This window comes from Rana temporaria, chromosome 2 (genome assembly GCF_905171775.1).
Source record: "Rana temporaria chromosome 2, aRanTem1.1, whole genome shotgun sequence".
NCBI classification, from domain to species: domain Eukaryota; kingdom Metazoa; phylum Chordata; class Amphibia; order Anura; family Ranidae; genus Rana; species Rana temporaria.
The window spans coordinates 186,961,784-186,985,263 of NC_053490.1; the positions used below are offsets into that span (position 1 = coordinate 186,961,784).

The following is a 23,480-nucleotide window of genomic DNA, read 5'->3' on the forward strand; positions in this document are numbered from 1 at the left end:
AGAGCAACAATTTTGAAAAAAATGCAATATTTATTACTTTTTGCTATAATAAATATCCCCCAAAATATATATAAAACATTTTTTTTCCTCAGTTTAGGCCGATACGTATTCTTCTACCTATTTTTGGTAAAAACAATTGCAATAAGCGTTTATCGATTGGTTTGCGCAACATTTATAGCGTTTACAAAATAGGGGGTAGTTTTATTGCATTTTTACTAATGGCGGCGATCAGCGATTTTTTTCGTGACTGCGACATTATGGCGGACACATCGGACAATTTTGACACATTTTTGGGACCATTGTCATTTTCACAGCAAAAAATGCATTGTTTACTGTGAAAATGAGAATTGCAGTCTGGGAGTTAACCACTAGGGGGCGCTGAAGGGGTTAAGTGTGACCTCATCTGTGTTTCTAACTTTAGGGGACGGGCTGGATGTGTGATGTCATTGATCGTGTTTCCCTATAACAAGGAACACACGATCAATGACAGCGCCACAGTGAAGAACGGGGAAGCTGTGTTTACACACAGCTCTCCCCGTTCTTCAGCTCCGGGGACCATTCGCGGGACTCCAGCGGCCAACGGGTCCCGCGGCCGCGGTCACGGAGCTTTGGACTGGGTCGCGGCCCACGGCTGGGCACTTAAAGAGGACGTACCTGTACGTGCTTGTGCCCAGCCGTGCCATTCTGCCGACGTATTTCTGCAGGAGGCGGTCCTTAAGTGGTTAAGCATAATGCTGTCCTAGACACACAGAAATGGTAATCATTTTTGGGTGCGCTCCACTTCTTGTGTCATATGATTATTTTAGTAAAGACCAGAGAAATTAGAAATGTGGGTTTATTTACTAAAGGAAAATAGACTGTTCACCATGCAAGGCAAATTGCACCTTGTGTCCATGCTTAGTGAATGTGGTGACATTTCACTTTGCAAGGAATACTCAATCACATGCAAGTGAAATAAAAACAAAGATAATTTTTTGCTTGCACATGATTAAATGATGGAAATCCCTTGCGAAGTTCAACCTCCCTTGCAAAGTAAACAGTCTATTTGCCTTTAGTAAATCAACAAATCGTTTTTAAACAGTTTTCAGACCCTTTGGATTCATAAAACCATCAACTGCATGTGCTATATCCTACAGTTCTTTTGCAGCATGTAGCTACCTACATGTCCACAAGTGGCATAAACGGGAAAAGACTAAGGAAAAAATTATCCAGATTTGTATATTTTGAGGCTGTATGCTTCACTATCTAAGCCATACTGCCTTTTAGTAAATAATAAGTAGCAATACCCAGTTAGCAAGGATAACTTGCCACATATTTGTGGCAGTGTTGAATTGTAAGTCTGTTAACGTGCTGCACATTTTTATTGGCAAATTGTACACTTGCAGAGCACTTGAAGCCCAAGCTCTAGTTGACACTTTTCCAATCTGTAGCAAATTTGCATAGCAAGTCTCTAGCAAGAGCAACGTTTTTTTAGTGGCGAGTCTACAGCAAGAGCTCTGAAAGTCCACAGCATGAAAATTCAGCCACAGTGACTCCTGTGGGGGGATGACCATTGAATAACATAACTGAATCAGAACTTGCAGCAGACTTGTGGAATGGTTGCAAAGAAAGTTTATCTGGAGTCATGCAATGTGGATTGCTGCAATTGTGTAACATACTTGTGAAGCTTGGCAAGTCATTTTCAAACTTGCAGCACAATTGTTTGCTATCTGGGAAAACACACTTGTCCTTTATTGGTACATATAATTGTACTTCATATCCCAGTACTTTCATATTTTAGGTAGAAATGTGTTTTATGACAAATAGGTGGCAGCACAGAGGGAATGTGATGGCTTGACTCTGTCCAAATAAGATATTGGACTGATAAAATTGCAACTTTCTTCGGTGTATATAACAGGAGAGCATCTGTCATATACAGCTCAGATGCAGCCATCAGTGGCACATTGTCAGCACAGCTCCAAGTAATACAGTTTGGGCTTCATAATCTGTATCTCCCAGTCTATATTACATTTGTGACACAGTATATCATAAGCACACAATTTCAGACAACACATTTCTTATATCTGTTGTCATTTTAATAGCTCATTCTTAAAAAAAAAAAAATACTTTGATGGATCTTCGACATATAAATAAACACAAGGCAAACCTGATTTGGAAAGTATAACATCCCATAAAGAGGCCATCATCTGCCCAGGAGGGCAGGCCATCACAGGCTTATTACTTTGCTACTCTGCTTCGGTTGCAGTAATTTCACCACCACAAAGCTTGATTGCTTTTGCCATTTCCTGGATATTAAAAGCTACTTATTTTTTATCGATGCAATGGACTGTGACGCACAATTGACAGTGAAACGTATTAAACGGTGACTGAATGTGATGTTGATATAGTGATACTGATGCACTGTAATTTTCCTTTGAAAACTGATAGGTGAAAACTCATGTTTATATGGAATTAATCTACTGTAAATAAGGATTTCACATGTTGCTGTTGATAGCTTTTCATTCAACAGGGAAAAATGATATAATGCATCTTATATTATCAGCATGTGACATTTTGTGTGTTTCTGTGTTAATACAAAAATCATGAAGGTTAGATGTTGATGTTCTTTCATAATGTGAATTTAAGTGGACATGTCACCAAGCATGAAATGGTTGGACCATCCAAGAAGTATATTTTCTGGTGTTCTTTTGAGGATTAGAGCTGTGAACTTCCCTTTTTCAGAACTCCAGGTTCTTCCTTCCTTTGTGGCAAATACAGGGTCTATCTGTATTATCTATATAGCATTAAACAAACTTGGCCACTGTTCCATTTAGAGTCTAGTATTAGCCCATCCCCTAACCCACTTATGCTCATTGCATTTGTTCATTTGTTAGGGCCAAGAGTCAAAGATCCATGTGAGCTCCTTATCGAATGGTGTCAGTGCTTACATAATTAATGATTTCTTCCCCTTTCTGTATATGACAGTGTTTTGGCCTGGGAATCAACCAATTAGGCTCAAGCAATACATTCTGGTAGGAGCTTACTTGCTTCCCCATACCTGGAAGCTCTGGATATTTCACAAGGTATTTAACAGAGGAAAGGTCAGTTTAAGTGGTTGGGAGGATGGTTATCATTTTAATCTGAATGAAAAAATGGACAGAGTCTCGTTTTGCAAATCCACATGTAACTGTAATGCCCTGTACACACGATCGGTTCGTCTGATGAAAACAAACCGATGGATTTTTTCATCAGATATACAATGAAGAAAAAAAAAAAAAAGATATCCAATGATAAAAAGGGTGCAGTATAGGCAGCAAGCATAGAAACCCTATGCATTTTGTCCTACAGGACTTCTACAGCGGTGTGGATTTTTGACCGATGGATTTCCCCACAGACGATCGTTTTTTTAACCATGAGAAAAATTTAAAACAGGTTCTATTTTTTTTCACCGATGGGGAAAAAAACTGATGGGACCCACACACGATCCGGTCGTCCGATGAAAATGGTCCATCGGTCCGTTTTCATCAGACGAACCGATCGTGTGTACAGGGCATACGAATTCCTCCTCCATTTTGAATATATAACTATTGTAAGTCATGTGCATCATTAAAAGTCCCATGATTTATGGATTATGTATAAACATGTACACTATGTTACAAAAAGTATTATTGGGACATCTGTCTTTACACACACATGAACTTTAATGGCATCCTAGCACATTCATGTGCGTGTAAAGGCAGATGTGCCAATACTTTTGATAATATAGTATATTTAGTGATGGAGACATATTACCATTATATGGTGCTTAAGACCACAATATATATATATTTTTTTAATGTAATAACTCCTCATAATGGCTGTGGAATCCCAGAGGACCTTGAAACTTCAGTACAGAAACTACAGATGTACTGTGGCAAGGTGGCTCGGCTGCGCAAATTGTCGTACTGGTACGGCGATTTGTGCACTAGCATTTGTGGGCTCTCCGATTGGCCAGCGGGTAAGCCATTCAGCAGGTCCGGGGGCAAGTGAACAAGGCAGATCTCTGTTCTGTCAGTGGACGACACTGATATCTATCTTCCTGCTAAGCAGGAAGACTGATCTGTGTGTTTCCCCAGTCACACAGTCCCCCATACAGTTAGTAATCACAAATGGGGAAAACATTTAACCGCTTAATTGCCCATGATTGCCAAGGGGTTACCCTTCCCTGCCAGTGTCATTGGTACAATTTTTTTGTAACATTTATTACTGTATTAATGTCAATGGTTCCCAAAAAAGTGTCAAAAATGTCAGTAGTTTGATCTGTCCCCTGCAATGTGGCTGTGCCGCTAAAAAACACTGATCAGCGCCATTACTAGTAAAATAATAATAATAAAAATGTCATAAATCTATCCCCTATTTTGTAGACGCTATAACTTTTGCGCAAACCAATCAATATATGCTTATTTTTTTCTTATATATATTTTTTTTACCAAAAATATGTAGAAGAATACATATTGGTCTAAACTGATGAATACAATTGTTTTTTAAATATATTTTTCTGTGGCTATGTATTATAGCAGAAAGTAAAAAATATTGGGTTTCTTTTCAAATTTGTCAGACTTTTTTTGGTTATAGTGTAAAAATAAAAACTGCAGAGTGATTAAATACCACCAAAAGAAAGCTTTATTTGTGGGGAAAAAAAGGACGAAGGAATCATTTTGTTTGGGTACCGCGTCGGACAACCAAGCAATTGTCAGTTAAAATAACGCAGTGCCGTATCACAAAAAATGGCCTGGTCATTAAGGGGGTAAATCCTACCGGGGCGGTAGTGGTTAAAGCACTCACTTTTTTTTGTAATTATTATTATTATTTAAATTTCACTCTGAAAGCCTAATCTAATATAGTGTGATTACATAATTATGATTTAACTTGGCATAATTAAAGTTTATGATTATTGTAAGAAAAAGATGTCCTTTAGGTTGTCATAGAAGGTGTATTACACAATTTATTCTAGGCATCTAACACTGAGTTCTTCAACAGCTAGCATCATTTTCCATTTCATGGGAGTAATACATTATTGCCAGCTCTCACCAGAAGCTGGTGAAGGAAGCTGGTTATAGTCTGGTTACAGTTGTCATATTTATATTACATTTTGGAAAATTATCCCAAGCTCAGTACTATGCTAAAGTTTTCTCGTTTCCTCTTTTTCCTTTCTAGTTTTTATAAGTCAGGCCAAATGTATTTTATATTGTAAAATACCAAGACTAGCGTTAAGATTGCTTGTCTCCATGTGGCTGAAAACATATTCATGCTAAAGGATGCTTTGCTGTCTGTGGGGCATACCTAACCTACTTGGCATGCATGAAATGTATTCGGCAACGAATGGGGAGCTTGCAGAATCTAAGCTTTACTATTGCTAATAAAGTAAGTCATTTTTTCCTTAGATTACTAATAATATGGTTAGAAGGAGCTGCAAAATTCCAATTTCTGTTATTTCTTTTATTGTGATTGCACATCAAAATACAGATCGTTGGGATGGTCACATCTGGCCATTATCAGTCCTCATATCTGTGGGCACCAGCATTTGGCAGTAATAACACTTGGCCTTTGGACATTTTTTACAGATTGTGCCTTGGGTGTCTGGCTGTCTTCCTTATCCCCCTTCATGAGAATAAACATGCATGCTTGGCTAATAAGTGTGCATATTTGTGTGACAATTTGAAAAAAATCTTCAATGAATATTGTGTTCACTTGTCCATTAACTCTCTGATGTCTTTGGCTAGTTGTAGATGCCAGCGTAAACTCCTAAAAACAGCATAAAGAATAATTACAACCTCAAAGCTATTGCACTATTGTCAGAGTACTGAATGATTAAAACTGCTTCATATTTATAACCCAAATAATATGCCCCTATTTTAGAAGATAATGACTTGTTGCTGGGTAATTAACAGTAGTAAATTTTAAACGTTCACATTAAATAATTACATGAAGAGGCAATAAAAGCTACAGAGTCGATCATGTTATTTTAGTTTATTCAGCCTAATTTCCGGGATGGATAAGAAGTGCAGCAAAAGGATGAGTTTATTCAACATTAGACTGACATTCTGCTGTATTTACACGAGTGTTGAAAGTAACGTGTTGGAAGAGAAATACAACTCACTTGCACACACCACAGTAATAATGTTGGCAATGAAAATAATTTACTTTTTCTTTCTGATTTAAAAATATATCATATTATCTACCTTAAAGTGCAACTGTGTCCAGGCAATGGGCATTCACATATTCACCCCTTCTTAAAAGCAATAATTAAAAAAAAAAAAAAAAGCCCTCACTAACCATTGTAGCTGCAGGCACTAACCTTTGTAGCTTCTAATCCCTAATGTAAATACAGAGCAGAAATTGGGGAGAAGGAGAACAGTGGGTTTAGCTGCTGAGAGAAAGACTTGAATGACTTAAATACTTCTACTCTCAATTTTGAGGATGAGGATGAATTGCTGCCCAGTGCTTCTAGCTACATAGATCAGTGAATGCTTCTAAAATGAACACTTGTTTTGTTAAAGGTGTTGTAAAGTCTCAGGGTTTTTCATCTTAATTTATTCTATGCATTAAGGTGAAAAACCTTTTGCGCCGTAGCTGCCCCCCAGAGCCCCCCCTTTTTCTTACCTGAACCCGAACATTTCAGCGACAAGCATGACCCCAGCAGCGGGTGCCCCCATGGAAAGGGGCTCTTCATGGAGGCACTTGCCAAAGAGGAGCAGCCAGGAGAGCTCACGGGAGACCTCAGAAAAGGTAGATCAGGGCCGCTCTGTGCAAAACCCTTGCACAGAGCAGGGAAGTATATGTTTGTAGAGGTTTTTTTTTTAAATAACAATCACTTTATTAACTGTCTCAGAGGGGAGTTCCCTCTTTGGGTAGATTTCCTTTCACTGCCCCATGTGTCTACAGTACAAAAAATTATATAAATCCTCCCAAAGGACATGTACTGCAGAAAAAAAAAAAAAAATGAGGAAAAATTTGTTGCCTTTAGAAATACTTTAAAATATGCCTGCTTTATTATGAGAATTTTTTTATCGTTTTTCAGAAGATGAAAAACGATGTGAGGCCCACACACGATCATTTTAAATGACGTTTTTAAAAACGTACTTTTTTTTCATGCTGAAAAATGATCGTGTGTACGCGGCATAATAGTTTGTTTTCATGCTGATTTTTGAAATTCGAGTGCCTACCTCCACACAAGCATGGGAAAAGCATACAAGCTACATGATGTTAAGTTATGGAAATCAAACCTCAGTGATGAATGACATGACCGTGATGCAAAAACTGTTCTAATTTGTAGAATAACTGGTCAGTGTTTAAAGTGTATGTATAACCAATTCGTTTTTTACATTTTAGAGTTGGGAAGGGTTGAAACCCAGGTTGATATTTTTTTAGCTACCCGTTTCCCACTAGAAAGATTTCCCATCATTTTCTGTTCTGGAGATGCAGCAGGAGGCAAGGGGAAATCTCTACAAAGTGTGGGGAACTCCCCTCCTAGACTTTTTAGGTCTCACAATTAATCACATCATTCGAAATGCAGACAAAAAAAAAAATCATTATTCATTATCCATTCATAAAAACATTGTATATAAAAAAGGATATGTAGGCTTTCCAAATTGGTAGATAGACAAAAGTGTATATATACCCAGTTGTTAGGTAATGTAGGTATCCTTAACAAGACCAGTAACCTCCCACTTACCTCTTTTAAATGTGTAAAAACAATGTGAATTTTACATGACTGTATTTTTGACAAGATTAATTACCATAGAAAATGTATTTGTTTATAAACTAGTTACCTCTCCCAGACAGTTGTCACCAGTGAAATATTTCCTCTCACCTCTTGTTCTGGTGACAACTTTAAAAATGTAGCATTTTCCATCACCTTCTCTTTCTGTGACAGGGGTCACCAAGGCATATGTATAGAGTGAATCTCCCCAGTGGGGACACAAAGCAATATAAACCTGAAAGAGGTTCAGACCCATTCACACTCTCTTCAAAACGAAAGGAAAAGGTTTTGGCTATACAGTACATATACCTTCATATATTTTTTTTCGCTTACATTATACATTCTTATGGCCATTTGGAAGTCTTGCATGTAGTAAACTGCTGTAAATCTACATTATATGCATTGTGAAAAATATTGTTTAAATATTTTGCTCTTTTTTTTTTCCTAGGAACTTTTTACTTTGGAATGCAAGTTCAAGGAGTCTGTGTTCGAAAACTATTATGTCATATACTCATCTATGATATACAGACAGCAAGAATCAGGTAGAGCATGGTTCTTAGGTCTCAATAAAGAAGGTCAAGTCATGAAAGGAAACAGAGTCAAGAAAACAAAACCAGCAGCCCATTTTCTACCTAAGCCATTGGAAGGTAAGGGTCATAAATTTGTATATTCATGTAAGGTTGCTCACATATTTAGATTTTTTTTATTTTTTCACCCAAAAAAATGCGTTTGCGAAACCGTTGCGCAAATACTGTGTGTCATAAAAACAAAACAAAAAACCCCACAAATGTATTCTCTAGGGCCTCTGCTTAAAAAAAAAAATATATATATAACTATATATATATATATATATAACTATATAACTATATATATATAACTATATAACTATATATATAACTATATATATATATATATATATATAACTATATATATATATATATATAACTATATAACTATATATATATATATATATATATATATATATATATAACTATATATATAACTATATATATATATATAACTATATAACTATATATATAACAATATATATATATATATAACTATATATATATATATATATATATATATAACTATATATATATAACTATATATAAATATATAACTTTATAACTATATATATATAACTATAAATATATATATATAACTATATAACTATATATATAACTATATATATATATATATATATATATATATAACTATATAACTATATATATATAACTATATATATATATATATATATATATATATATATATATATATATATATATATATATATATATATAACTATATATATATATATATATATATGAAAAAAGTTCAAGAGTTGCTGCACTTAAAATAGTTTCTTTATTTTTCAAATATCTTCATAAAGGTTACATACCAAAAAAGTGTTTAAAATATTCAGACGTGGATGATATGATATCCGTTTCGGGCTTACATAAGCCTTTCCTCAGATCAAGTCAGAACACATCTAACAATTTCATGAAAGTCATGTGATTTTAAACACTTCACAAACTTCATCACCTATGGAATCAATTACATGGTTAATTGCTTACTAATACAATCCAATTCCTACATGGCTATTTCAAGTATTTCACACCATAGATACAACAAAGGGTTAATCCAGCTTGCCATACTGGGTGCAGTTCTCCTCCACTTCTTTTCAAATATATATATATAAAACAAACTTAGTTGAATTATTGAGATTTGTCAAACTCAAGTAAGGAGGAAAATGTATGGAGTGAGGCCTTCGGTAAATGCATAATTATAACTGAGAATAAAAAAACCTGTCTCGGCTCAACCAGTCCAAAAGCATAGAAATAAAAAATAGCCCATTGCATGTATCAAAGATGGCAAAGAATGTTATTAGATAAACCACAAATGTATTTTTTAAAACAATGATGGACAGACACAAACAAACACTAATACAAACAAGACAGGTCCAGCTCTTGCAGACCCATGAATAAGACCAAGATAACAGCGACATGTGGCAATTGTGCAATAATCTAGTGTTGAGGGTTATACCCTTCAGTTCACAAAACCCCCTAAGAATGAATACCTTATGCACCTATGGAGGCCAAGATATATTTACTGTCAATGCTCATGGAATAAAATGTGCATATCCCCAATGTCAGTCTGCTGCATAGTTGGATCCAACAGTGATGACTGTTACTGGCCACATATACACAAATTGTGCTGACAATGTCCTGATGGTGTCTGGACAATCCAAGAGGGGGAAAACTTTTCCAATGGTCTAGAGGAGGTATGTCAAACAGGATGGTTGGGTACACACGATGTAGAGCCACTAAAGACACTAAGTGGCATATCCACTCCTGTATGGCCTTCCTCACATTGTAGCATGTGGCTGCAAAAAGCAAATTGATAGTCACAATCCCCTAGGGGACCGTTTGTGATCCAAAGGTTGTATATAAAATATTGCGTAGTTCCCAAGTTCTTGGGGTGTAAGATATACTTATCAGATCTAGAAATGTGGCCAACTCCTTGATGGTACAGCAATTAGTGTTCCATTGCAGGGTGCATTCAAAAGCACTGACAAGTGGGTGCCTTTACAAAGTCAGTAGGGTCATGACTATGGCAAGGCCTGAACGGTTTAGCCGGTCACCGCCGACTACATCAGAGGCTCAATCAAGTGCAGTCCCTTATACGCCAAGATTGTGGGAACTACGCAATATATTGTTGTTCATCACTAAGGGTCCTTTCACATGGGGCAGATCCATCTGCGGGCTCTGCTTCGCTCAGCAGGGATTGCTCCGTTGATCCCCGCAGAGCAGGCAGATGACAGGTCTGTCTCTGCACACTGTGGATTGTAGAGTCCGTTGTCACCCGATCCGCCAGACGAAAGGAAAAGTAGGGTTTTCCTCTGTCACACTTTGGCAGATTGGAGCGGGTCAGATGTCAGTGGGCATGTCACCGCTGACATCCGTGGCTCCATAGAGGAGCACGGAGCATCCGTTCATGTCCATCTAAAAAACTGGCAGGCGGACCTAAACGGTCCGCCTGTGTGAAAGGGCCCTAAGGCTGGTCATGCATTATACAATTTATCAAAAGCCATATAATATGAGGTCAAACCTAAACAACACTTTTAATTTGTAACCAATCGGGTAGGCCCTTGCACTACATAGTTAAAGGTAAATCTAAAGGAAATTGTACAGAAATGTGGCCAGCTTTAGTTGTATTGATTTCCTATTACTTATTTTTTAATGCATTCTTTATTTTGATTTGCGACGTGTAATAAGTTATACAACTTTACTAGTAGTCTTGTAAAGTTCCATCCCCAGTTTTAACAGACCATAACAGTCCATAAAAATAAGCACAGTCACATCAAATAATGTGTGAAGGTCCCATTACGTCTTGACCAAGGGATAGGCTACTGTGAGGGAGGCAAAATCTTCTCAATGGAGCTACAGAGAACAATAAAAACCTGACAGAGGTTCTAATTATATCCAAAATGAAAAAAAAACAATGTTTTCTCTGGAGTGGGCATTATAGTTAACATGTTTTTGTTTTTTATATGAACAAAAATGAAAACGGAACAGAAAATGTTTGTACAGTATGTCACATTTTCTTGATTAAATAAAATATGCAAGTTCAGTTGCTCGGTAGAGAGTTGCATAATGTTCAAGTAAACAAATTATCAGGTCTAGAATGAAAAAGGAAAAGGCAGAAAAGAACACTCGCAATATTTTTTGACGTGACATGTCTTTGAGAACACTGACATTGACACTGGTCATTTGTCCAAATCAAATGTCAAACCTACAGAGCAGAAAACTCGGCTAGCCGGATCTGATTAGGGGCTCAGCTGTCAGAGTCGGAATCTGCTGTGATAATACATTGGAAATTAAACTGACTTTGAAGCTTAAATCTCTTCCTGAAACTTTAGGTGACAAAATCAAAAACTTTGTAGAAATCAAAATGACAGATGATTAATTATATTTTAAACTCATTAAAGAAGTGTTGACCACTTCAGCATCAATAACACACTTATCTTGAATAAGTATTGTCAGTTATGTGGTTCCAAACCCAAGTTTGTAGCTACAGACATGGTAGGACTCCAGTACAGCAACGCTGTATTATGAAAAGTTGTAGTGAAGCCACAATAGAACATAAAATACTACAATAAATTAATAACTGCACAATCGATCATTTCATGAAATAAAATAAATAAAGTTAAAAGTCCATAACTACAATTGTAAATTAAAGTCAAATCTTCTGTGTCTACTCCAACACCGTGCCTTCTAAAGTGCAATGTCTTCAAAATCACACTAAGAGTGCTCACTCGATACCTGCTATATCTTACACTGGATATGTAAGTGCTGCATTTTAAGCAATTAAAAATGTTATTATACTATCCATATCTTTCTGTGGCTCTTTTTATGATGGAGCCAATCTGTTTGAAGATATATAATTTCAAGCCATTATCGTTTGGATTGGGATCTGGGCTATCTGGAAATAGCTGGATGAGGCTGTGTGAGTCTTGAATAGCCAACGAAGCAAGGATCCTCTAATATTACATGCCTGGTGGTCACTTGGTGGCCAATGATATATGGTGAGCACATTTATATGTCACTTCGAGTGAAGCACACTTATTGTGATTTGGAAGCACATTACACTTTAGAAGACAGTGTTGGAGTAGACACAGAAGATTTACTTAAATTTACAACTATTGTTGTTATGGACTTTTAACTTTATTTTATTTTATGAAATGATTGATTGTGCACTTATTAATGTTTTGTAATATTTTATGTTCTATTGCACCATTCAACACCTCGTTTTATGATTAATTAGTTATTACAAATTTTTGGTGCTGTTTCCTAATTTTTCACTTTATAGCTGCATTATGACTCATCCAGTTAGTATTAGCAGCATCTGACAGTTCAGTGAGGATATTCTTGTTTTTGCCATTCTGTCACCAATGACACACAGATAAATTGTTAGCGGAGGACACTGTTCTAAGAGAAACTCTATTGAAAGTATGCATTTTAAGCCATAACATTGACCTGAAAATATTTTTAATGTGTCTTGCTTGTTGTTCCGTGTTTTATATGTCAGATTTCAAATTCTTCCTTTAGTTGTCATCTGTAGAATAGAAAATGTGATTACTTCTGGTTAAATACCTGTTTAGATGAGCATGGTATGGAAAATCTTATTTTTTTTTATTTGATATGGACATGGTCTACAAATTTTCTTTAACATTTTTGCTGCCAGATTCGCTATGCATTTTTCTGCACGTTTTAAAAAATGTAGGCATGGTGATTACTTAAAACTCCCAAGCATACGATCATAATATATTTCTTATTCTTTGGAAAAATAGAAAAAATAAAGTCAAGCCTTAAAATTGCATAAAATTGCAACAAATTTGGGTACCCTCAATTTTCCATAGGCTATGCTTTAAAAGCACCTACATGTCTGGGGGATCTCCTTAGTCTGCCAGTAAAGTGGTGCATCTGTGCGATGTGTAGAACAGTGCTACAGCAATAATGACATTTCTAAAGGAAAAAATGTAATTTAAACTTGCCCGCGACTGTAATGTGTTGCCAGCTCCTGACAATATAGATGAAAAATCAATTAAATAAATGGTGCATGGCCCCCCTCACCCCAGTCTATACCATTTTAAAGGGAACTCCACGCCAAAATTAAAATGGAAAACTGCCAGGAGAGCATTTGGCCGGGATCCCGGCCGTGTGTATGCTCCCCAGCAGTTTTCTTGACCGGAAAACTCCCCGGGAAAAATAGAGAACCTGCTCTCTATTTTCCCGTCGGGATTCCCGGCAGAGTGTTTCCTGTTGAGAAAACCGGTCGTCTGTATGCTTACCTGTCCAAGGTAAACCCATGCATGCTTGATAAGGCTTTGACCCATGCGCGGTAGCATACAAGCTTAGTGTGGGGTGTAGCAAGATGGCGGCGATGGCATCGAATGTGACAAACTCAGTTCTTTTGAGTGGCCGTCTGTATGCATGGTTTTGCAAGGTAAGCTTGCCAGAAATCCTGTCAGGAAAACCAAAGTACAGGGCTTAAGGAATTGGTTTCAAAAAGCTTTAGGGTTTGAGGAAGGGAAGGATTAAGGCTGGCCTGAAGAAAATCAAAACTTATTAGGTTAACAGTTCACCTTGAAATGTTTCACTGCCACTATTGTTCTCCTGTATTCCAGTGCTGTGTAATCTAAAGTTCTCTTTATGGGCATGTAGGCAGGTCTAGTCTGTTTTCTCCACTGTAGGTGATGCCTGACCGGAGCGGCCTCACAACTTAGAGGAAGCCAAAGGAAACTTGGTTTCTCTGTGGTTTCCTGGTCCCTGTAGACAGTGTTCCAGTTGGCTGTGCAATTTCCAGGTGACCCTTGGCAGCCATCTTGTGTCAGCAGAGTCTTTTTATATCCCTGCTTCCCAGGTTTTGGTACACATCTAGGTAGTGTACGGACAGGATCCACTTCTATCAGGGACAGTATTGGCCTATTGGAGAGGTTACAGATGAGAACAGAAAACTTAGGGCTCGCACTTGCCTTGGACATGGTACCATTTATGTACGAGACGGCCAGGCCACATACTGCCCCTCCAGACAATGTCAGTTTGTCTGACACCTGCTCCGCTACATGCTGTTGGGCTTGTTGTGAACTGTTTGCCATGACTACAATACAAGTTCTGCCTTTTCTGCAATGCAAGTTCTGCCTTTGCTGCATTATAAGTTCTACTGATTGCCCCTGGACTGTGTGTGAATTATTACTGCCACACCATGCTGTGCCCACTCGCAGGCAACTCTGATGTCATCATGTCAGCACTGCCTAAAGGGGCACCATAGGTGGGTGCAGGGCTGGACTGGGACAGAAATTTGGCCCTGGACTTCATCCAGACTGGCCCACTTTGACAATTCTCTCCCATGGCGGCCGGACAACTTCCACCCCCCCCCCGGCCACCCGCACCCCCTCTCCCCCTTCACTAGCTACTAGCCATTCTACTTTATTAGAGTAGAACGACTGGTACTGGTACTCTTATAGGCAGTACCAGTGGGGAAGCTAGACATTATTTCACCCGGGGCAAAGAATCAGTTTGGTGCCCCCCTTATGGGACAAGATTAGGCAGAAGTGAGAAACTCCCAGACCATAGCTGTTGAGTCAGCTGTCTGTCCCCTCCCCCCATGCTCCTCTGTCGCCCCCCCCCTGCTTCTCTGTTCCCCCAGGTGAGCACTGCGGGGAGGGAGAGACAGAGGAGTGGATGGGGGCAGCAGTCCGCTGTCACTGAGGCCGGCCCACTGAGCCATCGGCCCACCGGGAAACTCCCTGTGCTCCCAATGGCCAGTCCATCCCTGGGTGGGTGGCTGCCAAGTCTGTTTTCTACCTTCGTGACCTGCACTACCCAACTTGCTTAGACAACTGACATCACTGCCCTTCCAGCTGCCAGTTAGTTGGATATTATGCATAATGACCCAGCATATACCACGTAGGCTGCCCAGGGAGTAAATTGGGAAATGCACTTCATCTCTATGGAGTCTCTTGTTTCACCTGCACACTGCAACAAGGAGAGTAGAGAGAAGACATTTTTACATTACCCAACACAATAAAGAGATAGTCATTGTGAAGTGAGCCTTTGCTGCATCTTAGGTATGTATTTGGGTATAAAGGTAGTACAAAGCAAACCTGTACTTTAAAGGGCTTTCCACATAGCCAAGCAAGATTCTGTAGCTGTAAAAATCTGGAAACAAAGTTGCATCATGTAGACATTTTTTATTGTATTCTTTTTATTTTTTATAATTATTGCAACACATTTTAGGCCTCACTCTATTATAAAACGTAATTGCATTTTGTGAATTCAGTAGTGATAAAGCTCTATGTTATCTCTTAATATTATCTATATTCTAAAGCTCAATCAGAAAATGTTATTTTGATTATTAGATTACAGTATCTGTTAATAAGATTTTTTACGGCCCAGAGGAAATCCTGTTTAGTTTTCAGTATAATGCAAATCAAGACCTAAAATTTGCATTCAATATTTCAAAGACCTTCAAACAATTATTTGTTTTATATATAAAGAAGACCAGTATTTTTGTGTTACCCTAGACTTTTTCCTAATTTATATTATTACTGTATTGTGTAATGACATGGTATCAATATTTTATGAAAATGTATATATTTTACTTTTGTAACAAATGTAATAATATATGTCCAGAAAAAAAGAAACCAAAGTATTTTTCTAATACCCTTCATGTGCGGTTTTAACTGTTTTTAAAGACTAAGGTGCACATTTAATAAATAATGAAACGCTGGTTATTGGTAATACATGGTGATAACACTTTTCACTACTTTTTAGAGTGATAAGTCCCTAGTGAGGTGTTTAACAAAACTATACAATAAAATAATGCAGGTAGGGACTAAAAATGAGGGAATGATCTTGTTCTTTCTCTTCAGCATGTATTCACAATGATAAGAACAGAGAAATAGGGGATTGCAATGTACCTGTTGAGCATTACAAGTGCCTTATCACCGTGATAAATAAAGCTGCCTAGATTCATCACCAAGTCACACTTGGTTATAAAGGCCCTTTTTTAGGTGAAACTGTGAAAAAAGACAGGAAGTTACCATTTTATACATCATCATACATAACTGCAGGATTGCTCATGCTGTGTAAAGCATCCAATTTAGTGATTTTCGGCATATAGCTCTTCGTTTCCTCCTCCATTGACCTTCAGGAGAAAATTCATTAACACCTTTTAGAATTGTTTTTTGGTACGTGGCTGCACCAGGAAAGACACATGTTACATTTGGTTTTGCAAGCAACAATTATTTTTCAGTTTACATCCCCTAGATTTTAGATGCCTACATCATATATGTTTCAGCAATCAAGAAAGAAATGGACATTAGACAAGATCATCTATGCATGTGTATAGGTGTGAATTTAGATCTATATTTACAGGCAAAAACTGAAGGGTCCCAACATGGGCACGGGGGCCTCTGTGTGAAATGGGCCTTAAAGTACAACAAATTTACTGGCAGTGTTTCTAACAAATCTACTTTTATGCCCCATTCACAGGGGTGTCACATGTCTGATCTGGACCTTGATATAGATCCCCTGATGAGACAGATCTGTAAAGAAATGGATATCACACATGTGACATCATTTTCTGTTCTGTTATTACTCAACCTCCTGATGGAGAAAAAAAAGTGGATTCATGTTCACCGTTGACTTCCGTTTATCATAATAACAGACACAGGGATTAACATAGAGTTTAAGTAGGAAAACTTAGAAATATATTTTTTTGTGTCAGTAAAATGTTTATTGACTATTAGGCGAATCCATTGAGTATAATAGAGTACATATGAGAAGTACAAAACTAAAATATAGTAACTAATTAAATATAAAAGGAAGAGAGATGTTGCCAATGAGCAAACACTGGGCATGTTAAAAACAGCAGTTGCAATTATAATCCATTAGTGTAGTTTGCCATTACAAGGACAGAGTGCGGAAGAGAAGGTAAACTGAAAGGAAGGGGCAGGGGGGACAGTGTATCCATGCCCCGGCTATATTAAACAAAGGACAGTACATCAGGGCAATGTCAGAGAATACCAGAATACAGTTCCTAAAAGAAAAAACAAGATGTCTTTCATCAGACAGTTATGCCTTCAGAGTCTACCCAGTTTGCCCATATTTTGTTGAATTGTTTAGGACAATTTCGACTAGCATAGATAAGCTTGTATATAGTCACCGTCTTCCACTGTGTGTGAGTGGTGAGGGTGATCTCCATTTTTTCAATATTTCTCATCTGGCATCACTTAAAAGGATAGGTTCACCTTTTGAAACATATTACATGTTCCATCTGTATTTAGGTTCCAGCTCTTGCCATCAGTTCCACTGATCTCCCCCACTCGGCGACAGTGGGCAGGAGTTCTCCCCCCACCCACTGTACATTTTTGAAAAGAATGTGGCCATGTGGGGCACAGTTCCTTGTGAGTGACAGCTTGTAGGTCTTAATGAACTGCAAGGGTGCTGGTGAGCGCCTTCATAGTTCATTGATTCTTTCTGCTCTCAAGTAACTGTCTGCCGATATGAGGTACAGGCAGACTGCCATCTTGAGAGTCTGCAGGAGAACTGCATTGCACCCATGATCTGCTGATCACAGGTGCAATGCTTAGCAGGTTCCCTAGAAGTGCAAACTACAAGTGCAATGTGCACTTGGAAGTGCAGTTGCTGTAGATCCTAGGGGGACATGAAAGGAAAATAAAAAACAACATTTTAACCTGGACATGATTGGATGATAAAATCAGCAGAGCTTCCCCTCATTTCAGATCTTCCCCTCAGATTTACAGCAACTGCATTTCCAAGTGATTTCTTTAGTGATGGGCGATCCTCCGTGATGCAGAGACCGCTGCTGACACAGCACTGGTCTCTGCATTGTTATATGTGAGGGCAGGGTGCTGTGGTGATACACTCTTAGGGGGAGGTCTATAAAATCCTGCACTCTTCTGAGTTAAATTATACTGGGATACTGAATGATGATAGGAATCCTCTAGTAGCAGAATTAATTACTACAGGGGACAATGCCAAAGAGGAGGTATGATTTTTTTTGTTTTAAAGCCCTGCACGGAGGCTATTTAAAAAAAAATGTTCAGAGTTGGGCTTTAAGGGAAATACTTAGGCTCCGTTCACACCTGAGTTATCTGGATTGCGGGTGGAATCGCCGCAATTCTGCCCACATTTCCAGAATTGCGGCAAAACATGGAACACGTTTACAAGACCATTATTTCTCAATAGCACCCCAAACGTGGGGCAATTTTGACACGATTGTCGAGTGACAAATCACACTACAATCGTGGCAAAAATTGCAACTATTCCCGACTCTGTGCCAAGATTTGGTACATGAGCTTCTTTGGAGCGTTTTTTGCTAAATTGCTAAAAAAAAAGGAGCTACAGAAGCTGTCACTGCAGATCGCTCAGGTGTGAATGGAGCCTTAATTGTATATTTACAGTATCTACAGCTGTCAGTTGATATTTCAAATGCCTGTATAAATAAAGGAAAACAAGGTGTGCAGTAAATATTGGTAATTATTTTACAAAATTGATTTACTAAAGGTCAATGTTTCAGTTCTTGAATAGTGCATATGCATATTTATGATATATTGCGTACAATGTGTATCTTCAACTAGTACTTGTTTAGGTGTTAATTGTTTATCTTTAGCCAAAACACATTTGAATTTAAGTAAGGTTTTCTGTCCCTATACTTTTAATGATATTTTCATATTCAGATTTGTAGGTTCTCCCTCTGTTGGCTGTTAGCTGACTGTTGAGATAAAATCAGTTACAGTATAAGCTATCTAGGAAATTGTATTGTCTTTTGTAAATCATTTTGTTTCCAAAATGATCCACAAATGTGTACAGAATGTGGTGGTACTAGAAAGAAAGATAGCACGTCATCTGTATATAAAATATAGTTGCTCTTTTACTTATACATATTTGAAACTACTAGCATGCTAACTGTGTGTATGTACGATATTTTTATATATGCATAACAAATTCTCCTTGAACTTTGTTAATTTTTTTTATATGCTTTATTTTTTAGTTGCCATGTACAGAGAGCCGTCATTGCATGATGTGGGAGAGACAGTGCCAAAGGCCCGTGCGACACCGAGTAAAAGCACAAGTGCATCTGCAATAATGAACGGGGGTAAACCAGTCACTAAGAGTAAGACATCATAGCCAGACCCTCAAGGATGTTGTGACTCACTGAGCCCTTGGCACACTTGAGCATTTTATCCCCACCAGACTGTCCAAACTCCAGTGTTTGTATTAAAAGGAATATAAAAATAAAATAAAAAAAAAGTAGATACGCACTGGCTCTTTGCTGTTCCAGAACCAATATGTTGAAGATGGATAAAACTCAGTGTGTATCTCCTCCCTTCACAAGAAGACACCTGGGGAACCAGCTAAACTCAGACCATGGAATGCCCTACCAGATATGGAATGCCTTTTTAATATCTTATCCGTGACTGTGACACTTCATGTGAATGACATACTTCACAAGTACACTTGATACCTTGCCTGCTGACAATGACCCTTTCCCCCCTTTTGAGTCCAATTACAGCGAAATCCATGTGTTTAAGTTCTATTTTGTAGCACACAAATATTAAGTAATTTATAGTTAGACGCTGTAAACTGCGCTATAAAGGATTTCTCTAACCTTTTTTACAAGGCTGCTTGCACCACTGTCTGTGACCTTTTTGCAGGGATTGCGTTCCTCTAGAACTTGAATGTTTCAGGTGGTTTAGTTTATGAAAGCAATCAGGGAATCAGGAAGCCTTCAAATCGTTACTCTCTAAACACTTTTATTCAAACAGGACTTAAATACTGGTCAAGTTTGACAGCAGATGTTGTGCTTCAGAAGTTGGTGATAAATACTAGAGGGATATATGTCAAACACGCCCAGTGAGAAATAGGCTGAGACTAGTGTTTGATACACCCTATTCTTTCCTTTTTGTGTGTTTTATACATATCACAGGCTTACTGGTAATGGTGACATTTGCCTTACCCAGCAAGCAAGACCCACATGCTTTTTAATATGGTGGGTCCATAGAATTCTGTAGGCCTTGTAGGCCTGAATAAAGGCTCATTTTTCATCTATAATTCCTCATATTTAAAAGTATCAACATAGCGAGCAACTGTTATTCTAGCTACAGTTATTCAAAAGAGAAAAACGATGTTTTATTTTTATTTTACCAAGTTCAAGTGCACCCATTGTCAGCTCAGGAAGGAGGTCGCCACTTTGTGGCCTAAATAAATACTTGTGAGAATACTGATGATTCTTCCAATATATTAAAAACAGACCAATACCACTATTAGTAAATTGGTCATTCAAGTAGCTTTCAAGCTTGCAAAAAGGCTGCCTCCATTTTGAGATCATAATTTCATCTCTGGCAGTTCCTGCAAATGAGTTTTGCTAAGCATGGGCACATTGTTTGCTGTGTTCCCTTTTGTTTGCAACAGCAATGCAAGTAGTATCTGAACACCATGTTTTAATATGTTCCTATTTGCTAAAAAACAGAGACGCAAACACAATATTTTAGGTAAGCATGCAGAGTCCAGTAGTATTAATTTCCACACTAAATTCTGCATTGTCCTAACATGATATCTTCAGGAACCAGAATTTACATGTTAAAGGTGCCTTGCTTAGGTTGTGGCATATTTTACACAAATCCACTTTATGTGGAACCGGAACTTTCAAGCGAATCAGAAATCATTAGGTGCCTATTGTATGCCTGTCATGTGATTAGGTTTTCACATGCAACAGTTACTAATTCCAACAAGTTGTCCATCCATTGTATACAAGATACAGTGAGATCATTCTGTAAACATGCATAGAGAAGGTACGCTTCCTTGAGTAATCCTTACCAGATTAAAATAACTGTCCGCAGGGGCATCTTAAGTGGAAAAAATATAACCTTTAGTTGGCTGTTTTAGTTGGCAGAAACGGGTACCTCTGTTTTTTTTTTCCGCTTTTGCACAGTGTCTGTTAAAACGTATTGCTTCTTTTAATCCACACTGTTTTACAACTGTTTATGGGATCAACATGTTTGCTTATGAAGCATTTACTGCAACAGTTTATTTCTGGAATCTATTTACAATGATTTAAATGTGAGCTGCTTTGACTGTTGAGAACATTTGCTGCTAAGCCACATTCACTGCTCATAGTTATCACTCACATCTTTGCTATGTCAAACAGCTATTGCTTGTCCCTCTCATGACAGTGAAGCACATTAGCAGACATTCCCTACTATGTTCTACAAAGTGAGAAATTAGCCAATGTATAGTAATTAAAATTGCACAACAGATTTCATTATAACCTGTGTGGGGCTGGAGTCCCAACTTCAGGTACAGAGTCCCAATCCATTGTCATAACAGTCTACATACAGGGCTGTGTGCCCAGCGAACCAGTTGACTGGTCAAAATTAAGGCTGGATTTATTTTTGTAAATGATGTTATGTATGTGTTATATAATCTTTGTTTCTTCTATGTTTCTACAACTTGTGTAAGAGTTTTTCTTTTTTTGAATGGCTGTTTTAAGGGATTTTTTTTTCTTTTATTATGTTGACGAATATGACAGTAATATTTGTTGTCTGTGTGTTTCTTCGCTTAAGTTCTTTTAGTTTGTTGTCTCATCTGTTGCATGGGAAGAGGGTGGCGATGATCTGCATGTAGTAAGCTATGTGTATCAAGAAATGTTGGTATGTATTACTAAATTGACATACATACAGTATATGCAAAGCGTTTGTCTGCATTGTACAGTTTGTGTTTAATATTATTTGTCGTACACACAATTGCAACATATTAAAAAAAATGGTTTTTACAAGTAAAAAATATAAACCATTCACCAATTTTCATACAATACAACATTAAAAAAGGGCTTGCACTGGACACTGTTAAAAGTAAGCTACAGGCAAGTCATATATAGTGCTAGATATTGTTCCCTAAGATATAGAGTACCATATAATGTTCCCCAAAACATACCAAAGAGTGTTCTAACCTAGTGTTCACCTCTTATGTGTTAAGGAGAATATGTCAGTGCAGTTAATAAAAAAAAAAATTCTAAATCAAAAGGAAAAAAAATACAATCAACTACAAAATGTGTTGTGTCTAAAGTGTTAAATAGTAAAACTGTTCATTTTACAATTGCAAATATTAGCTTATATTCTTCCAAATATGCATGTAGGTGCACATGTTACATCCCCAGAATGCACATACTTTTTCATATATAATGGTTTCTGACTATTGTTTAAAAAAAATCAGCGCAACAAGGACCTCCTTTTCCTTGCAAAACATTTATAAATGGCTTATTGGTTATAGAGAGGATGAATAACCATTTGTACAACCTTGGTTTGGCGATGTAATCTAAAAGGAATGTTATAATTATACATTATTATTTATTTTCTTATTAAAGTTTTTCTGAAAAATTGTTCCATGCCAGACTGATTTGGTCACTGATTATTAGGAGTTGGGGAATGGGGTGCCTTTTACAAATGTTTACATGAATGTCCGTTCCTTGTGCAGGATTATTGAATCTATGGTACATGTTTTTAAATACATTTTCATTTGCACTATATTATTCCATTGAAACAATATGAATTTACTAATCAGTGAGTGGCTTTTGCATTTGTACAAATATTGTAAAACAGGAGTTGTTCACACAGTTGAAGGGTTATGTGAATTGAAGGCCCTGCGTTCACAGTGATGATAAGTTGGTGTGTCCACGGGAACACAAGTACAGCCAAAAAAACATCCCTGTTAATGGCATTTTGAAACAAATACATTTAATGAACTAATTCAAATGTCTCTTCTATGTTCCATAGCAACCATTTACAGATCTGTCAGGCATCAGTTATTTATTTGTAACAGATGAAAAATAATGTCTTTTCTGGCCCGAAGACAGCCTATGGTTCCCTATGATAAATGCTAAATATTTTCTTAGTAATTGAAAAAAATTAACTAAATTATATGTCTGTGTTGCATGGACTACAGACTCACAAAAAAACATGATCGTAATGATAATATAGTAAAGCTATTGTACTATTTGATTATTACATAGCTTTGTCTCCTCCAGTCATTAAAGCCCAATTCTGAGATCAATGTGCACCTCCCCATATTTAGTTGTAATCATTCAAATTATTTCCTCAAATTTATTGGAGTAATGTAAGGACCACCGTTTCTTTCTCCTAGTCTTGAGCAAGGGGCCGTGTGTGAGCTTA

At 37.4% G+C, this 23,480-nt stretch overlaps 1 protein-coding gene across 2 annotated transcripts in view; it reads left to right on the forward strand.

Annotated features, from left to right (window-relative positions):
• FGF14 (fibroblast growth factor 14) overlaps positions 1-22,696 on the forward strand; it is a 685,099-nt gene extending 662,403 nt beyond the window's left edge. For both annotated transcript variants that reach the window (XM_040336158.1, XM_040336159.1), the window contains exons 4-5: positions 8,169-8,367; positions 19,304-22,696. In XM_040336158.1, coding sequence (XP_040192092.1) covers positions 8,169-8,367; positions 19,304-19,440 — 336 coding nt within the window. In that variant the 3' untranslated portion in view covers positions 19,441-22,696. The remainder of the gene's footprint in view (positions 1-8,168; positions 8,368-19,303) is intronic.
• The last annotated feature ends 784 nt before the right edge of the window (positions 22,697-23,480 follow it).